Below are 17,882 nucleotides of genomic sequence, written 5' to 3' on the forward strand. Positions count from 1 at the left end.
CAAATTACAAGAGGTTGACTTTAGGTGTCCAAATGTGACGCATGTAAATAATTTGAATTTTAAATAACGAAATTATTTAATAAAAATTAAACTGCGTAAAGAGTATCTTTGTATAAATTTTAAAGATTTAAAGATATGCTTACTCATGTTTAGTTAAAATGTTGAGATCAATAATAAAATGTTGCTTAAATTAATCAAGTCTAAACACTGTAAAAACGATTCAGAAACGTTCCTGGAAAATAATGGGCAGCTGATGTGCCCAATATCTGCCAGTAACATATCTTGCGAGTTCCAGGAACTTTTTCCGCTAAAATTCAGTAACCTGTCTGATATTATCCTGGAAGTCTCCTGAAAAATTCAGAAATCTTCCCGTTTAAAACGAGCCGTGTCTGTGGAAAGAATATCTCGTCATCATTCTGAGTTATCGAGGAAGTTAAAAGAGCATTATACCAAACATGGCCAAAGCTATGCCAGTATTGCAAGTAAGTAACGAGAATTTTACTTGCCTGCTAATCTTGCAAAGCAATGCAATCCACACTTTTTCGCTCCCTTTGGGAGCTTAATTAGCATGGACAGGCCGTACTTGAAATAAAGCCGACCCACTTTATAAATACGTTCAATTAATCTTTAAACTGGGAGCTAAAAATATTTTTCACAGCCGTGGAAAGTCTGCATTCTTGCGACAAGTAGCAATTTAGGAAACTTTTTGACAAGAATACTTAATTTTTCCAGGAAGTGGATAAAAACCACTGAAATCCCGGTACGTGACACGGAAATACCCAGTAACGTTTCGGAATTTTTTTACAGTGAATGTTCCGCACGTGACGGTGTTGCCCATCGCCTACTTAATTTACCACTTTTAAGCTACTGACTAAGCAAAGTCGCTGACTAGACTGATCTAGCCAAATATCTGTAAGAAGTAAAAGGTGGTGATTAACCGTTACTCAGGCAGCACCTCTAGAACTCCTCAGCGTTATGGCCTCAACTTTCGGCGATGCCCTTGCCACCCTTTTCTGTACAATAAGGAGTTTCCTGTAGAACGTTTGAACTAGAAATTTTCATGATACATTTTTTTAAAACTCATAACATTTTCGTGTGCTTAAAAAAAATATATATTAATTTGAATTTTTGGCACCTTGAATTCAAATTATGTTTTTCGCAATCACGAGCGTGTGTGTTTGTGTAGGCGCATGTGTGTGGGTGCTTGTGTGTGTGTGTGTATGTATGCATGTGTGTGCGTGTTGTGTATACAGTGCTGTGTGTGTATGCAGTGCTGTGTGTGTATGCGCGTGTGTGTGTAGGAGTTCGTGTGTGTGTGTGTGTGTGTATGCAGGCATATGTGTTTGTCTCTGTGTGCAGGCATGAGTGTGTATGTGTGCAGGAGTGTGTGTCTGTGCGCAGGCATGAGTGTGTAGGTGTGTGCGTGTATGCGTGTGTGTAGGATATGGACGTAACCTGGAGACGGTTTTCGCAAGAGGAGCAGCATCGTGAGGCCGGTCGACGCGACGGTGGTGCTGCAGAGGGAGGTGGTGGGAAAATAAAATCATAGGAATTCAAAACAGTCAAATGAGAACAATAAGCAATCGTGATTGCTCAAAAAAATAAACTGCGTATTTATTTGAAATGGATTTTGGTGAATGAATATATGTAACGATATTTATTTATGCATTTTATTTTATTCAGGATGTATATTTCATGGAATGCAATTCAATGAGAATGAGGAATTTTCTCACCCAGAAAATGTTTGCGAAAAATGTACATGTAAGGTGAGTATTTTCAACATTTTTAAATGACTTACCTTTATCTGTAAAAATATTGTTACATCAAAATTCTTGCAGCGACTACTTACAATTTTCAGTCCTTCTAAAAATAGTTATTATTTATTAAAGAGCTTAAATTTTGTAGCACACTGTAAGCATTTATCACAATCCTGCAATAATTTTCTACGCATCCTTTTCCTCACCATTTCATATCACTACATTACATCAATTTAGAATTGAAGGGCTCGGGGGAAGAATGTGATATGCCAAATGAAGTGAATTTTTCAGTAGACCAATTTATACTTGTAAAAAAATATTTGTAGGATTTTTTAAAGGTGTTATACATTCTATATTCAGCAATACTAAAACCAGATATGTTTTTTCTCCAAATGACATAGTCCATTTTCATGTTTGTTTCAATTTTAGTTATGGAGAACAAAAATTTTGATCGAAAAGTCACTCCTTGTGGCTTGTCACATTTCTACCCCGAGCCCTTCATTTTCATGATGATAGGAGATGGAGAATGTATCCTCATTAACTTCATTAAGCTCAATGCTATCGCATTTCATGAGAGCTTCTTTTTAACTTTTAAATCGTAAAGTGATATTTTTTTATCTTGTATTATTAATGGTGACCAGGGTGAATTGAACCACCGCAACGTTATTTTTTCTGCACACATCAAAATTTAGATAATAACTTTTTAAATATACCTTTTTATGCATCATACTGTATTTTAGATTTCAAATGAAATAAGGCTTATTTAAAGCAAAAGTACTTTTATTAAAATTTTCAACGCCAAAAGTTTTTCTATGTCAAAAATGAATAATTTTTGAAAGTGGGCTCTTCCCGTCAGTGTTTAAACTAAAGCAATTAATGTCATGTTATTTAATTATATTTTCCGTTACTATGTTCGATTCATCATGTTAATAGGGTGGGTCAAAAGCTTTGAAGTGTATTTACTTAATTCATTGATAGGTTTTTTTTTTTTTTTTTTTTTTCAAAATTAAAAAAAAAAAATGATAATAATAATTTTATTGAAAAATATTTATTGCAATGCAAAAGAAATATTTTTGGCATTTATTTTTGAATATAATTTCCCAAAGTTGCAAGTGTGCCTCCAATTTTCTTACGCCAAAGGTCGGATATTTTTCCAACAGACCTTGTGTTGTGAAATTCTAAAATTAAATCTATCACTTCACATTAATAATACAAACTGTTGAGTGTTGGTTTTTTTAAGCTGATGCAATGAGATCAATGATACAATTACTCAAGTAATGTCAATGTAAATCCCTTTTTCATCATAGGATAGCCTTGTTGCATGCACAAAGAAAATATGCCACCAAAATTGCACTCATCCTACACCAGATCCATGTTGTCCTGTGTGCAACAGCTGCATGTTTGAAACAATCATTTATTCGAACGGCGAAGTATTTAGTCCGGATGCTTGTAGGAGTTGTGAATGCAAGGTACGTTACATTTTTTCAAAATGTTTAACATTTTCGAATTCATAGTACTAATAAACTATTATTGAATCGAACATCAAACTGGAAATGAGAGACTCAACTCCATGTTTTCATAGATTTTAATAATAACTGGCTATTTGCTGTAACCAACTGGTTTGCATTTCTATGCTAAGAAGCCACTGACAGCGAGTATTTGGCATAAATATTAGTTTAAATTTAAAACTAATAATACAATTTCAAAAGTTGAGTTAAAAGTAAATGTGAATTAAAAGCAATTTATATGTTTTCATTTATTTATGTATTTTCATTTTTCGATATTGATTTATGCTTTACGCGATATTCAAAGTATTTCTTGGATACTGATATTACAGATTAGATTAATAGTATTTCAATTTTACTGCCTATTTTCCCCCAGGTGTAAAAAAATCATAATCTTTCAAAGTTGCAAAATTTTCAAGCTTTGATCTAAATCTCTTTAGTTAACTTATAAGGTTTAAAAATTGCTCCTGATCAAGCCATGAAAAAATAGCTTTTCTATTAACTTCGTCAGTATTAAAGTACTGCCAGTTTAATCCTATAAAACCTTTTATTCCGGAGTCCAGAACACATCTGATAACACTAGCTTGTATTGATTAGACTGTTTATTCTGTGTACCACTTCTGTATTCCTTCTTTAAACCACTAACTCTAAAATGAAGAACTGAGAGCAATGAAATGTTGGTTGCTATGGCGTCCAATGTGAAATCAGAATTATAGTATTTTTCTGTGTAATACATGCTCGTAATAATATTTTATGATGAAAGAGGAAAAAATCTATTATTCTCAATGAGTTTTTTATTGCTGGATGGAAACGTCTTTAATACTTGTACTGACAATCTGAGATGAAAAATGTAAACATCTTTTTTTTTTCTAATGGGGGCTGCGTTCTAACGCTATTTAGCCTTTAGCAGACCTAGTGCGATCCCCCCGATACGGGATCCAGTCTTTGATGTGCCACCATTAAGGCGCAGGATGTCAATGGCATGGATAATTTAGACGCCCAGTTTCCACCACATGGAGGCACCTTGGCTCCCTTTTGATGTGAAATTGCACTAAAAACTTAATTTAGCCGAAGGAATTCTAAGCCAAACGAATACCCAAGAGATCTTTTACATGAAGAATAATCATACGACATGGGCGCTGATGATTTTCTGCATCTCGAAAATCCACCGACTGGTCACTCCCAGGTCAGAACCTGGGTCCACAGGCGTAGAAGGCCAGCGCCTAACCATCACACAACCATCCGGGCGTATGTAAATGTCTTATGCTCAGTGAACTTTTATTGCGGGATGGAAACATCCTAAATGCTTGTTCTGACTCTTTGCGAAAAAAAAAAAAAAAACCTTTTTTGTCATCAGTGAATTTTCGTTACAGGATGGAAATGTTCTCTGTACATCAGAAGTTTGTCCAACACTAACTTGTCATTTGCGATCACGTCTGCCTGGCAAATGCTGCGAAACTTGTCGAGGTAATGAAGTCTCACATAATATTGTTCGGGCATTCAGGCAAAAATCAATATGGTTAAATAGCCAATTATGAGGCATTAATAATTTAAACTTTCGTGTCATTATGAAAAAATACTTAAAATCATTTTACTGGTTTTTTGCAGTGCGTTTTCAGAAATTACATGCGTGCTGGGTTTAATAATGTAACTTTTTATACTTTACTTTCATTATGAAATGACTGATTGGAAATTGTAACTGAAATAGTATTTCGTCGAAATTTTGTGAGGACTTAACGACTTTTGCCTGAACGCTTGACGGTAAATTCTTATGACTAGTTTCTTAAGTTTGTTTGCTTATCACAAATACAATATAAACTCATTTCTTAGACATAAAATTGGTAGAAATATGAAAACTAATTCTTGATAAATTTTTAAAAAACGAAAAGATTTGGAAATTTAACTAGTTATTAATTCTACAATTTACATTTTTTAAACATTGGTTAACTATTCTGTAGGTCAGATAAGCTCTGATTGAGTTTATTTAGCTCAAATGTTTTTTTTTTAATCCTTACATTTAGAGCAACACTCTTTATATTAATTTTGTTACAAACTCAGAAAAACTAACAAAACTCAACACTTTTTTTCAAATTTTAAGTAAGTTATCATTTTAAACCTCACCAATTAGTTGCGCTTACGTATCATCTTAAATCACCTTTCATTCATAACCCTCACTACCTTGCAGTATTTTTGTTTCAGTTTGGAAAATAATATATAGATTTTTTATATGGTAATACGCTTGTTATTTAAACAGCTAAACCAAACCCAGTGGCACGACAGCCCATGGGGGCCAAAACCTACTGTGCCCATCTCAGTCTTCCTGACCAAGGTCTCTGGGATGATAGGCAGATGTTCCGGTTAGGTGGTTATCCTAACGCGGAACCCCCAGGGTTTAGTTCCCAAGCACGCTTGGCACTCATTTTATCGACCCACTGAAGGGATAAACGGCTGTGTCAACCGGGGATGGAACCCGGGCCTGCAGCGTGAAAGCGCTACCACTGAGCCACTGGGCTTCATTTTAACAGTTATATTGTTGAATTTTTAGAATTCCAATGCATACTTTATCTTACAAGCTATATAATTAATATTATACAGTGTGTTTCTGAACTCTTGGGCAAAATTTTAAAGGATGATAGTACACAACAGGACAAACAATATAATTGCAAAAATAAAGGTCCCAAACGTCTTCCGATGGAGATAGGCGCCATTAAAGTTTAGGGTTCAAAATTTCAAATGGTCATAAAAAAAAAACGGAAAAAATTGTCGATTCGTTTGCGGTTTTGGCTAAAATTATTCTTTTTATCAGTATGTATTTTCTTGAAAATAAATTTTGAAGATGTAGTTGAAAAAATGCCGATAGAGGGTGCTTTAGACTTTGGAGTAACGAATGATTATTTTTTGCTGCTATTCTTGAATCTCATTAGAATTATTCTAATGCTGGACTTAAACTTAAATTTTCAGCGCAAAATCAGAATCATTGGGCGTGACTAAGTTGCGCAAACTGAACTGTGTTCAAAAGTTAAAATACACTCTGTCACAAAAAAAAAAAAAAAAAAAAAAAAAAAAAAAACAGTAACTCAGAATGAAACGAGAGAGCTTCACGAAACTTAAAATTGATGTGGCCTTTGACAAGATAATGAAATGATTACAAACTCAGAAGAAAAGATTGTTTTATTAAGAAGTTGACACAAGAAAGGTTACAAAACCGTAAGTTGTATAACCTCCGCTAGCATCTATACAAGACAAAATACGGCGTGGTATGGAGTGAAATAGGTTACCTATGACCACTGGGACTAAATTAGGATTCATCGTTGAAGCTAACATGCCTCCTGTCTCTCACAACGCAGCTAATCAAGTGAAACGAAAATCCAATGCATCGCAATGGACGCCGGTTCGAAATACCAGCTTCTTTCAATCTACTCAGGATTGTTTCTCTTGATATCATCAGTTTCTTGGAAGGTGTTAAACGGCATGGAACTAATGTTAGCGATCTTGTTGATACGGGAGTGGCCGCTCTTATGATGTGCGATCATCGCGCTCATTTCTGTTTGTAGAATGTCTTAACCAACCTCAATGGAGTGATTCATTTATTTTTACCTACACTAAACTACTACTATATAGCTCCGACCAAGGTGGCGGCAGATACGCGCGTATAACTAACCTGTTTCTCTAAGATCTACAGTACGTCCCTTTAAAAAGTCCAACAATTGTTCGTATACCTCTAAAAGGTCGTCCTAGTCACAACAGCGTCTTTACAACTCGACCATTTCGTTTAAAGTGCCCTTTGGCACAAGCTTTCCCACTTTCAATCGTACGTATCTGCGCATCTTGTATGCGCATCTAGCGCGCTTACCCATTCCTGACGGACGGCGAAATTTAAATCATCTCTTACCAAACTACATTCCTGCCGAGTTTGTTGGTTGCAACTCAATTTATTCTTGACTCATACATTTTTTTTTTCTTTTTTGTGACTGAGTGTATTTCGACTTCTTACCACAGTTCAGTTTGTGCGACTAAATCACGCCTAATGATTCTGATTTTGAGCTGAAAATTTTAGTTTAAGTCCAAGCATTAGAATAAATCTAATGAGATTTTAAAAAAAAAGCGGTAAAAAATAGTTGTTCGTTACTCCAAAGTCTAAAGTGCCCTCTATCGGCATTTTTGAACTACATCTTCAAAATTTATTTTCAAGTAAATACGAATGAAAAAAAAAATAATTTTAGCGAAAGCCGCAAACGAATCGACCAATTTTTCCGTTTTTTATGATCATTAGAAATTTTGGACCCTAAAATTAATGGCGCCTATCTCCTTCGGTAAACCTTTTGGACAAATTTTTTGCCATTATATTGTTTGTCCTGATGTGTACTATCACCTCTTAAAGTTTTGCCTAAGAGTTCAGAAACACCCTGTATTTTGTAAAGAAGAGTTAAACCCTAAAAATGTATAATATGTTTTATTTTGAAGCCAATTTAGTTCTTGTCCTCACTAACCTACTGCATGTTTCACCTTGAAATAACTTGTTATGATGCCTAACTTTCTGCAGAATAATGAGAGGCCAACGTTTTTACGTACGAATTGCAAAAAATGCTGTACGCAAATGTTTCGGAATTGCAAAGAAACCCCTACATCAGTGCATGAATTTCTGCGTTTCGGTAATCCGGGTGAAGTTACAGCAGAATTAAATTGAAAGCTTTGCATCAGAGAAAGAACATAATATGATTGAAACGGAAAAAACAAAGTCAATAAAGCAAAAAGTGTCAACATAAATTGCTTTCTAGATAATTCAGGCATAAATCACGCATTTTTTCTGTTTTAATCATATTGTAGCGCTCAGTTTCTCTAATGATATTGTCATTTAGAATGAGAGAATAGCTTTCAATTTTGTTTATAATTTAAAAACCAAATAAGTTTTCAGTGCAACAGGAAAAGTTTGTTGGGTGAACGTTATCATTTCTTCTCCTTACGTTATAAAATAAAGGAAATTATAAAATACTTTTCTTTCAAACCAGTTTTTCTAAACGAAATGGCAGACAGAGAGCCTGTAAAATTCACGCAATGATAAATCATGCTATAAAAAATGTCATACTGCCCTGTCAATAGGTAATAATGAAGCGTCTCTATTGTTCCATTTTTTATAGTTTTTAAATCTTATTTTACGAAATATTTTTGTACTCTTATTCCTTTAGATATTATATCTTTCGATTTTGTCCCGCGGTTTATTCTTCTAGTAATGTTTGGAACTACAATAGAGGACGCACATTAATTTTAAGTTTTGTTTTTTAACCAAGAGATGACCGTGACGCTGATGCAGTGCTTTGTGGTCTCAGCTGTATATGGGTGATTCTACGAACACCGAAAGTTTGAAGTGCGTTTGTTTAAAAAAATGATTTTGTTTAAAAAGTCTAGAAAAGTTAAGAAAATACTTTAAGGTTGCATAATTAAAATAAGACATCAGCAGAATCTATCTATGTTGTTGTATTTTCGTAATTATGTTTTTGTAGGGCTTTAAATGGTACAGCATCAGCTTGGCAAATTCAGAGATATTGCCGAGTAAGCATCATTTTTTGACGTGAAATTTCAAAGTGTCACCAAGTTAAAGATAATGACAAACTTATTTGTAAATAAATTAATTGCTGCTTTCAAGTGAACTTCGTTATCATTTGCCAATAATACCTGAATTAAAACCAGAATCATAGCAATAAAAAAATAAAAAAAAAAAACTATACCCAATATTACTCTTCTATCATCCAAGGTCTTTGAGTCTTTCACATGTTTCCATAAAAACTTTACTAATAACATAAGACAGGGAGCATAAAAATGACTAAACAATGTTAAAATTTGCTTCATTACTTTATCTTTGAGCCGTTTTAGGCTTAACGACATTTATATTTACTTGTGCTCGATAAGCCATGCCAATAGCAGGGGATAAAAAACCCTTACCTTGAAAAAGAGTGAAAGTAGTCAAAAATATTGAAAAAATAAGCAATTTTAGATTATCAAAATTAAACTTTAACTTGGATAAACAAGTTTTAAATGCTTATCTAGTAGTGTCACTACTTTTGAGGCAAATCTTCGAAATGAAAGAAAAAAAAACCTTTCGAGCCAGAGCTCTTAAGACAAAGTTAACACATGCTTTTTGAGATGATGTTTTCACACTGTTTTTGGCATTTTTAATGATAAATAATCTTAAGATAGTACACATATGCATTTTATTTGTAAAAAAAGAAAAAAAAAATGAGCTGAAAATCTCTAATGATTGCCTATAATTTTTTAGCATTTTGCTTATAATTTGCCTATAATTTTTTAGAATATGAGAACTGTAGCCTGGGACAGGGCTAGTCAATAGAATTTTACTGAAAAAATTTATTTTTTATGAAAAAAAATATTTAATTTTTTTGTCTAAGTAAAAGTACTGGAATTACAGTCTCAAACGAGCTGATGTGTGCATCACATGACTTCCTTTTACTCCAATTTAATGTCATTTCCCCATTATTCGCTATTTTAATGTGATTCAATATTTATTCTCTAAATATCACCAACAATGGCCAAATTGAAACCAAAAAAAAAAAAAAAAACTCCGCCAAATTTGTCGCCAAGTTGGCGGCAAAACTTGGCGACCAAAAGACTGGCGATATATCGCCAAGTGTCCGACAAATTATAACGCCACTTTGAGTTTACATCGAAATTAACAATGATTTCCCCCCCAAAAAGGTGCAAAAGACCCCCTTAGGAACATCCGAAAAGCAACCAAAAGGGGAGGTGCACAACTAGACCCCACTACGAGTCTATGTACCAAATTTCAACTTTCTAGGACATACCATTTTTGAGTTATGCGAGATACATACGCACATACGCACATACGCACATACACACATACGCACATACATACAGACGTCACGAGAAAAAGTCGTTGTAATTACCTCGGTGATGGTCAAAATGGATATTTCGCGTGTCTATACATTCTTAGGCACTTTTTCCGCATGTGGTCGAATCGAAAAAAAAAAAACTCAACATTCATTTGGGGGTGAGCAAAATGGAAATTAAGGGCGATTTTTGAGTGAAAATTTTTTCGCGAATACAATACTTCCTTTTTTGTAAAAGGAAGTAAAAACAAGGGCAATATGGAGCTCGTACCATTCCAGCTCTGCTTTTCCGGAAAAAATAAATTTCCCTTTCATAATGAATTGATTATGACTTAATGCACAATTCCAGTACTAGAGAATATATACGAACTCACTGCTGCTAAAGAAGTATAAAAGTATAATGATGAAAGATTTTTAAATTAAACAAAATAAAAGTTTTAGAATGGAACACAAACTATTCCTTTTTTGTAGAATCACCCATACAGAGGGTTGATTCGCTGTGCATGGGCTTTCTGAGTGAGTTGCTGCTTTGCTGAATGCAGTCTAGTTCTGATAAGTACACTTCTGATCCGCTGTGACTTCAACGAATGCATTTGTTAAACTAAGGGAAGGCCGTGGTGTCCTGCTCCGTAAGCAGGGGCGTGCACAAGGGGGGAGAAGGGACACCTGTTGGCCCGGGCCCGAGCCTGAAGGGGGCGCAATATTTTTAAAACTAGGAGGGGGGGTTATACGGTTAAACATTATGGAGTGGGGCCCGGAAAAGTCATTTGTGACGAGCCCCAAAATTTCTGTGCACGCCCCTGTCCGTAAGACGTTGAACTTGTAGCTGGAAAGTCGCGAGAGGTGGATGCCTGCCGATCGAAGGTCCTCCTTGTACGCTGACGGTGGCTAATGCACTTGTTTTTACTTAGGAAGTATTGTATTCGCGAAAAAATTTTCACCCAAAAATCGGCCTTAATTCCCATTTTGCTCACCCCCCAAATGAATGTTGAGTTTTTTTTTCAACCCGATCACACGTGGATATGTGCCTAGGAACGTACAGACACCCAAAATATCCATTTTGACGATCCCCGAGTTAATTACAACGAGTTTTCTCGTGACGTCTGTATGTACGTATGAGTATGTATGTCGTATAACTTAAGAACAGAATGTCCTAGAAAGTTGAAATTTGGTACTTAGACTCCTAGTGGGGTCTAGTTGTGCACCTTCCTTTTTTGGTTGCATTCGTATACTCCAAAGCGGTTCTTTTGCCCCTTTTTGGGGGGAAATCATTGTTAATTTCGATGTAAACTCACGTGGTGTTATAATTTGGGAGACGGCGATATATCGCCAGTCTTTTGGTCGCCAAGTTTTTATCACCAACTTGGCGACAAATTTGTCGATTAAAAAAAATTTTTTTTTTTTTAATCTGGTTTCAATTTGGCCACTGTTGGTGATATTTAGAGAGTAAACTATTGAATCATATTAAAATTGCCAATAATGAGAAAATGACATTAAATTGGAGTAAAAGGAAGTCATGTGATGCACACATCAGCTCGTTTGTACAAAAATTAATATAATCTTTGAAACCACATGTTATATAATATTTATTTTTATTTCAGGTTGTGTTTATGAAGGTAATGAGTACGAAAATAATGCTACTTGGGTTGCGTCTTCTAACCCTTGCCTATCTTGCGCATGTAGAGGTGGAACAGTATCTTGCATGAATATTGTATGCCCAGTTGAATGTGCTGATCCTATTCCGGTTCCAGGGCTATGCTGTCCTATGTGTCCTGGTAAGCCGGATTTTCATCGTCACTTTCTTCTTTCGGAACGTAGTTGATTTAGAGTAAAATCCGACATAGTTGAGACTGTAGGATAATTTCAACTTAATTTATCACTTTGAACGTTTCACTTTTATTCAAAGCTCTTCCAAATGTGATCAACTCAATGGATCATGATATAGATGAAAATAGTCAAATATTTTATTTATATTATAGTTAATGATGCCCGCCATCATGTGATTCATGACAAAAAGATAATCGGAAATCATTCCACTTTCCAATTGTCGATATGTAGTGCAATTTTGAGCAATACAAAAATATTAAAATGAAGTTGCTAAAAACAATATTTCTGTGTTTTAGATTGTGAACACGGAGATAAGAGATACAAATCGGGAGAGAAATTTTCACCTGAGGATCAGCCTTGTGATAGATGTGCTTGTGACTCTGGGCATGTATTCTGCATACGCCATGAGTGTCCTACTCTTGTCGGATGTCCTGAAGAATCCATAAAACCTCCCGAGAAAGGAGAATGCTGTCCAACCTGTGCAGGATTTGGAACGACATGCAATCGAGATCAAATTGGACAAACATTTCAACCGACATCGGATCCATGTTTTGTCTGTCAGTGTGCTGTAAGTTTACTTTAATTAAGATGGAAAATATTACCTAAGAAACTCTAGATGGAGTCGCTTTCAATACTTCATTTGGATTCTTTGGTGGTCTCTACCAATTTAACCCTCATTTAAGCTCATTGTTTTTCTAGCTGAGTCCAGACTATTACGTGCCATGACACCAAGCTAAGCCTAATATCAATTAAACTGGTTTTGTAAAAACCACTCCATTCTCAATGAGCTGTAAATCAGTTTTTGGTTAGAGAGGAATTTCTTACGTAATCCTTCTTTACAGATCTTAAGCTCTCAGCGATCTTGTGTTTTAAAAATTATTATTTTTTCTCTCTGTCTCACTTTTAAAACTTTCAACCTTCCAAGGAAAAGTTTATAGCTTATAGAAATTAATTTTTCTTCACTCATCTTTAATTCAAAAAACATTGAAAGTCCTCATCTCATCACTATAAAATATTTTAGATTAATAGAAACGTTAAATAGGATATAATATAATAAATAATATAATAAATATAATATAATAATATAATAAATTAAAACATTCTTGAGATATCTTTGTCAAAAAGCTTTTGTTGACAAATTTTACCATACATATTGCATTCTAGCTACTTACTTAGCATACATTATGAATTCTTTGTCCGTGGCATCCCAGACTTGATTTTAAAATGAATAAATTATCAGATTTTATTGGTGTACCAGAAAATCCAAGAGACTACGCTCAATCGAGAATGTTTTGTTGAGAGCTCATAATTAACAAACAAGAAAGAGAATTTTGTGTAAGAATGACATCCCATCGCTCGAGAATATTACAAGTTCGTTTCAAAGAGTAGATGCAGTGCTTTAAACCGTTTACCCGCCAATGTTCCAAAAATGGAACATCATATTTAAGTGAAAATTTTCCCAAGAAATAACGTTAAAATAAACAAGTTTTTTTTTAACACAGTTTAGTCTTATTTCAAAGTATTTTTTGATTTCCTGCTTGATTGTTTACATGTTTTCAATTATTTATTGCGATTTTTCAAAGATGAGTGTTTTTTTTTAGCTTTTTGCAACTTTTTCTTATAAAATTTACCAAAAATTGGTTTTTCCAGAAAATGTGATGATATTTATTATAGTTGTGAAAAATACTTCAATATATGATTTTAAAATGCTTGTAGAAATGTACAATGATATTTCCGAAAGGTGTACCCCTTCAAAATAGCATGTTCCAATTTTGGAACATTGGCGCTTTTAGGGAGTCAAATTTCCAAGAAGTAAATCGTTCGACTTCCAAGGGGAAATTTCATTTTTCGTAATATATGTTTCTTTTTTTTTCTCATTTTGAATGTACTCTGATGTAGATGTTGGCAAAACCAAGTAAGTTTATATTTTGAAAGGATATGCCGTTTCTTCTTTAGCAAAGAAAATAATAACAGTCTTCTGTTTGACGAACTATATGGCTCCGAATCCACACCTGCTCGGACAGCTGCATTGTCACGTAATAATAAAAAATAATATTAGTGAGAGTTTTATTCTTCATATTTTAAATGCAGTTCAATAATTCGCTAGCTTTGTTTTCGGGCGAAAGGAAATTCTGTTTGACGTATACCAACTGTTCATAAATGTTAAAAAATGTCTACAAGATTTCTTACAGTAGAACAAGCTGTGGCTTATTTAGAGACATTGTCAGATTCGGATTTGTCAGATGTAGATATATGCCAATTACCCCCTGATGAACTAGGCAATATCACTGAGGAAGAATAGATGTTGACAGAGATGAAATCCTACAATTTTTTGGTTTGTTGCTATTGAGTGGGTACCATTCTGTTCCTTCTGAAGATATGTATTGGAGCAGTGCAGAAGATACATCTGTGCCAATTGTACTAACAGTTATGCCTCAAAATCGTTTTCGAAAAATAAAAAACAACTTTCATTTGATGGACAACCATGAATTAAAACAAAATGACAAACTAAGAAAAGTTTTTCTTATTTACGAAGAATTGTGTAAAAACCCTCAACAATTTGGTGTATTTCATGAAAAATTAAGCATAGATGAATCTATGGTTCCCTACTACGGTCGGCATTCATGTAAAATGTTTATTAGATGAAAACACATAAGATTCGGCTTCAAAATTTGGATGCTGTGCTCTTCAAGTGGATACCCATATTCCATGGAAATTTATTCAGGCAAAAAAGAAGGATCCCCTGATGTGCAATTAGGATCCAGAGTTGTAAATGATCTATTATCAGTTTTGACTGACACGTCTAAGCATGAAGTATACTTTGATAACTTTTTTACATCATATGACTTAATTTCTCAGCTATCAAAAAAAAAAGTGTACGAGCAACAGGAACAATTCGTGAAAACCGAACTGGCCATTGTCCACTGAAATCCAAAAAAAGCCCTTTCTAAAGAAGATCGCGGAAATTTTGACTATCGATCTGATGGATCAGTGTACATGTGCAGCTGGAAAGATAATGCAGTGGTTACAGTAGCATCTAACTGTTATACACATGAGCCACTTGCATCTGTAAAATGTTACTCAAATGCGCAGAAATGCAAGATAGATGTGCCACAACCTCATCTTATCAAGAGATACAATGAAGAAATGGGGGGTGTGGACGTCTTGGACAAACTTTTAGGGAGCTACAGACCTCATTTGAGGAGTAAAAAATGGTGGTGGAATCTTTTTAGTAATGCGCTGAATATTTCAGTTGTAAATAGTTGGTTACTTCATTGTGATTTACACGAAGTCAAGATGAAGCATTTAGAGTTCCGAAGAGAAATAACAACTCACCTCCTACGAAGAAAAGTACGAGTGGAAAGTCCTCCAGGGCCTCGTTGTCATTTACATAAACGGTCCAGAATGTCTGACGGACATTATATTGTATCTGCATCCCAAGGACGTTGCGCGGTGTGCAAAAAAATACGACTAAGAAATGTTTCCATTGCGACAAACGACTTCACCAGCAATGCTTCCTTTCATATGATGGGCATTAGATATTTCTGTATTGGATATTCTGAATTCTGATATGTACACAAATGCAATTTCAAATATTATTTTTTCCGCAATAAAGTATGCTAAGATAAAAACCGCATTCAAAACCTCTTAGTTTAAAAAAATTCTCTGAAAAAAAAAACTTCATGCAAAATGCCAATGTTCCAAAAATGGAACACGCTGAAAATCATAGTAAAAAAAATTTTTCTGGAAATTTTATTTTATTTCTGTATTTACTAGACATAAATAAACATAATTTCAAAAAATTACTCAAATTTGATCATCCGTCAATAGTTCGGCGGTTAAACGGTTTTAAATATAGATAATGTGACAAACAGTTATGATCTACATATGCGCAAATATAGTGGTGGAAGTCAAAACTTTTACAATTTTAGCTAAGCATGGATTTGATATCCTCCTTAGCTCTTCAACTATGTGTACTAGCTCTGCAAATAAAATATCGTTGTTTGTTGTTGTTGTTACTTATACCATTCGGATGCCTGAGTCTGATTAGGGATGCTACTTGATTTAAGGCAGAGAGGTGCGACTTCCGTTTATCGAGCACCATTTACGGTGGAAGTCCCATTTGGCTCAGACAGCACACGATAGATGGCAGCACTACCTATCAACATTTCGATAATTTTGAACCAAACCAGAAGCCGAGCAACTCCTGGTTTAGCACTCCTAGAGGTATGGTTTCACTTGGAGGACTTTGTGACCTCGAACATATTTAACGTCCCCCAGTCACCATTAATGAAGCCGGTGGATGTTTGACCGTTTAGGATCGAACCCGGGACCATCCGGTCACAAGTTCGATGCCTTACCGAAAAGCCACTACGGCCTAAAGAAAAAATTGAAATATATTGACCACCAGGGGCTTGCGAACATTGTCCACTAACCTGAACTGCTGTTCAGCTGAAAATAATAGTGGGGAAAGTCAGCTTCCATGCGGCTGATTGGATCAAATGCCAGGATTTTTTACTCTCTTAGTTTACATCAATCCTTGCATATAAGAGACTTTCTATCAGTAAAACCATGGTAAATATAGAATAGCAGTGGTACATGTCATTTAAAGTTACAAAAACAAAATACAAATAACTTTAAATAAAAGGTTGATTCATCCATATAAAAACTACTTTCTTTAAATACAAATTCTGCTATTCAAGTTAAAATTTACCGCAGTCGTGATTTTTTTCCTCAGATGTTTTTTACAAAACCTTCATTTACTCGAAACTTATGTTAGAATGGCTTACATCACCTTAATTTTAATCATGCAAAAAGTTAAACCAAACAAATAATAACAATAATTAAATTGAGCATTTTGAACGCAAATCCTTTTTATAAATAAGCGTTTACTCTGTCTCAAATGAAAGAGTACAATAATGTGTGAGCAAGAGCATTTATTCGTTCAAAAGCTTTCACGTCCAATCTTGAATGTGTAACTATTAAGTCTCAAATTTTTTTGAAATCTAAAATGCGTTCAGTACCAAAAAATAAAAAATTAAATCAATGAATAACTAAGAACGTCATTCATAGTAAATAAGTAGAAATCACAAATAGGATTCGTCAGGTCCGTCAGTTAGGGAGAACAGGCGTGTTGTTTGTTGTTTTCCGATTAAAGTTGTATTGAGTATATTATGTACACTTTACCCTCCAGTCCCCCTGAAAAATTCGAAATGACGAACATGGTAATCGAAACTGTGGGCTCAAAACTATGAGAATAAATTCTTGCAACCAAGTTAGGTACTGTGTAAGGCTTTTGATGATTTTCTAGCTTTATTATATTTTTAAAAATATAATTCAAACTTTAGTATCTGCTTATATGATTTGCATATAATAACATATTCGTCCCAGGGTAGACCACAGATCTTGTGTCCGGCAAAAATAAAAACTTCCGTAAGTTGTCAGAAATTACTACTAAAAACATCCGGTTATATCTTCTATAAGTTGTCAAAAAAATATCTATTAATAGAAATAAATGCATTGAAAAATTAGAATTTAGTGCAAAAACACACCTGTGTTTTAAGTGAAGCTTGAATTTACGACTGAGTTTTTTGCATGAATGCATGTTAAAATGCTTCGATGCAACACTCGATTTATTTATTTTATGAGTTGATTTCATGTTCAAATCATAATCTTAAACTATTAGTTTTTACCATTAGAGCCGAATTTAGCTCCACGCCGTCTCTAGGCAGATCTGAAATCTGTCGCCCCCCCTCCCCCTCAAAATAAAAAAAAAAGATGAAAAATTTCCGTGAATAAAAAAAACCGCAAGTGACCTCCCCAAAAATTACTGTTTGGAAAATTTAGAGACAAAATTGCAACATTGAGATTTTTATTATTTTTTTAATTTTTATATAAATTTGTTTTTTAATTATGCCTAACGTTCCATC

At 34.4% G+C, this 17,882-nt stretch overlaps 1 protein-coding gene across 1 annotated transcript in view; it reads left to right on the plus strand.

The window, feature by feature from the left end:
* LOC129231104 (kielin/chordin-like protein) overlaps positions 1 to 17,882 on the plus strand; it is a 136,171-nt gene that overhangs the window by 90,232 nt on the left and 28,057 nt on the right. Inside the window, exons 28-32 of the mRNA XM_054865350.1 lie at positions 1,684 to 1,766; positions 3,065 to 3,226; positions 4,636 to 4,729; positions 11,727 to 11,900; positions 12,249 to 12,520. Coding sequence (XP_054721325.1) covers positions 1,684 to 1,766; positions 3,065 to 3,226; positions 4,636 to 4,729; positions 11,727 to 11,900; positions 12,249 to 12,520 — 785 coding nt within the window. The remainder of the gene's footprint in view (positions 1 to 1,683; positions 1,767 to 3,064; positions 3,227 to 4,635; positions 4,730 to 11,726; positions 11,901 to 12,248; positions 12,521 to 17,882) is intronic.

The sequence above is a fragment of the Uloborus diversus genome, chromosome 10 (assembly GCF_026930045.1).
Source record: "Uloborus diversus isolate 005 chromosome 10, Udiv.v.3.1, whole genome shotgun sequence".
Taxonomy (NCBI): Eukaryota; Metazoa; Arthropoda; class Arachnida; order Araneae; family Uloboridae; genus Uloborus; species Uloborus diversus.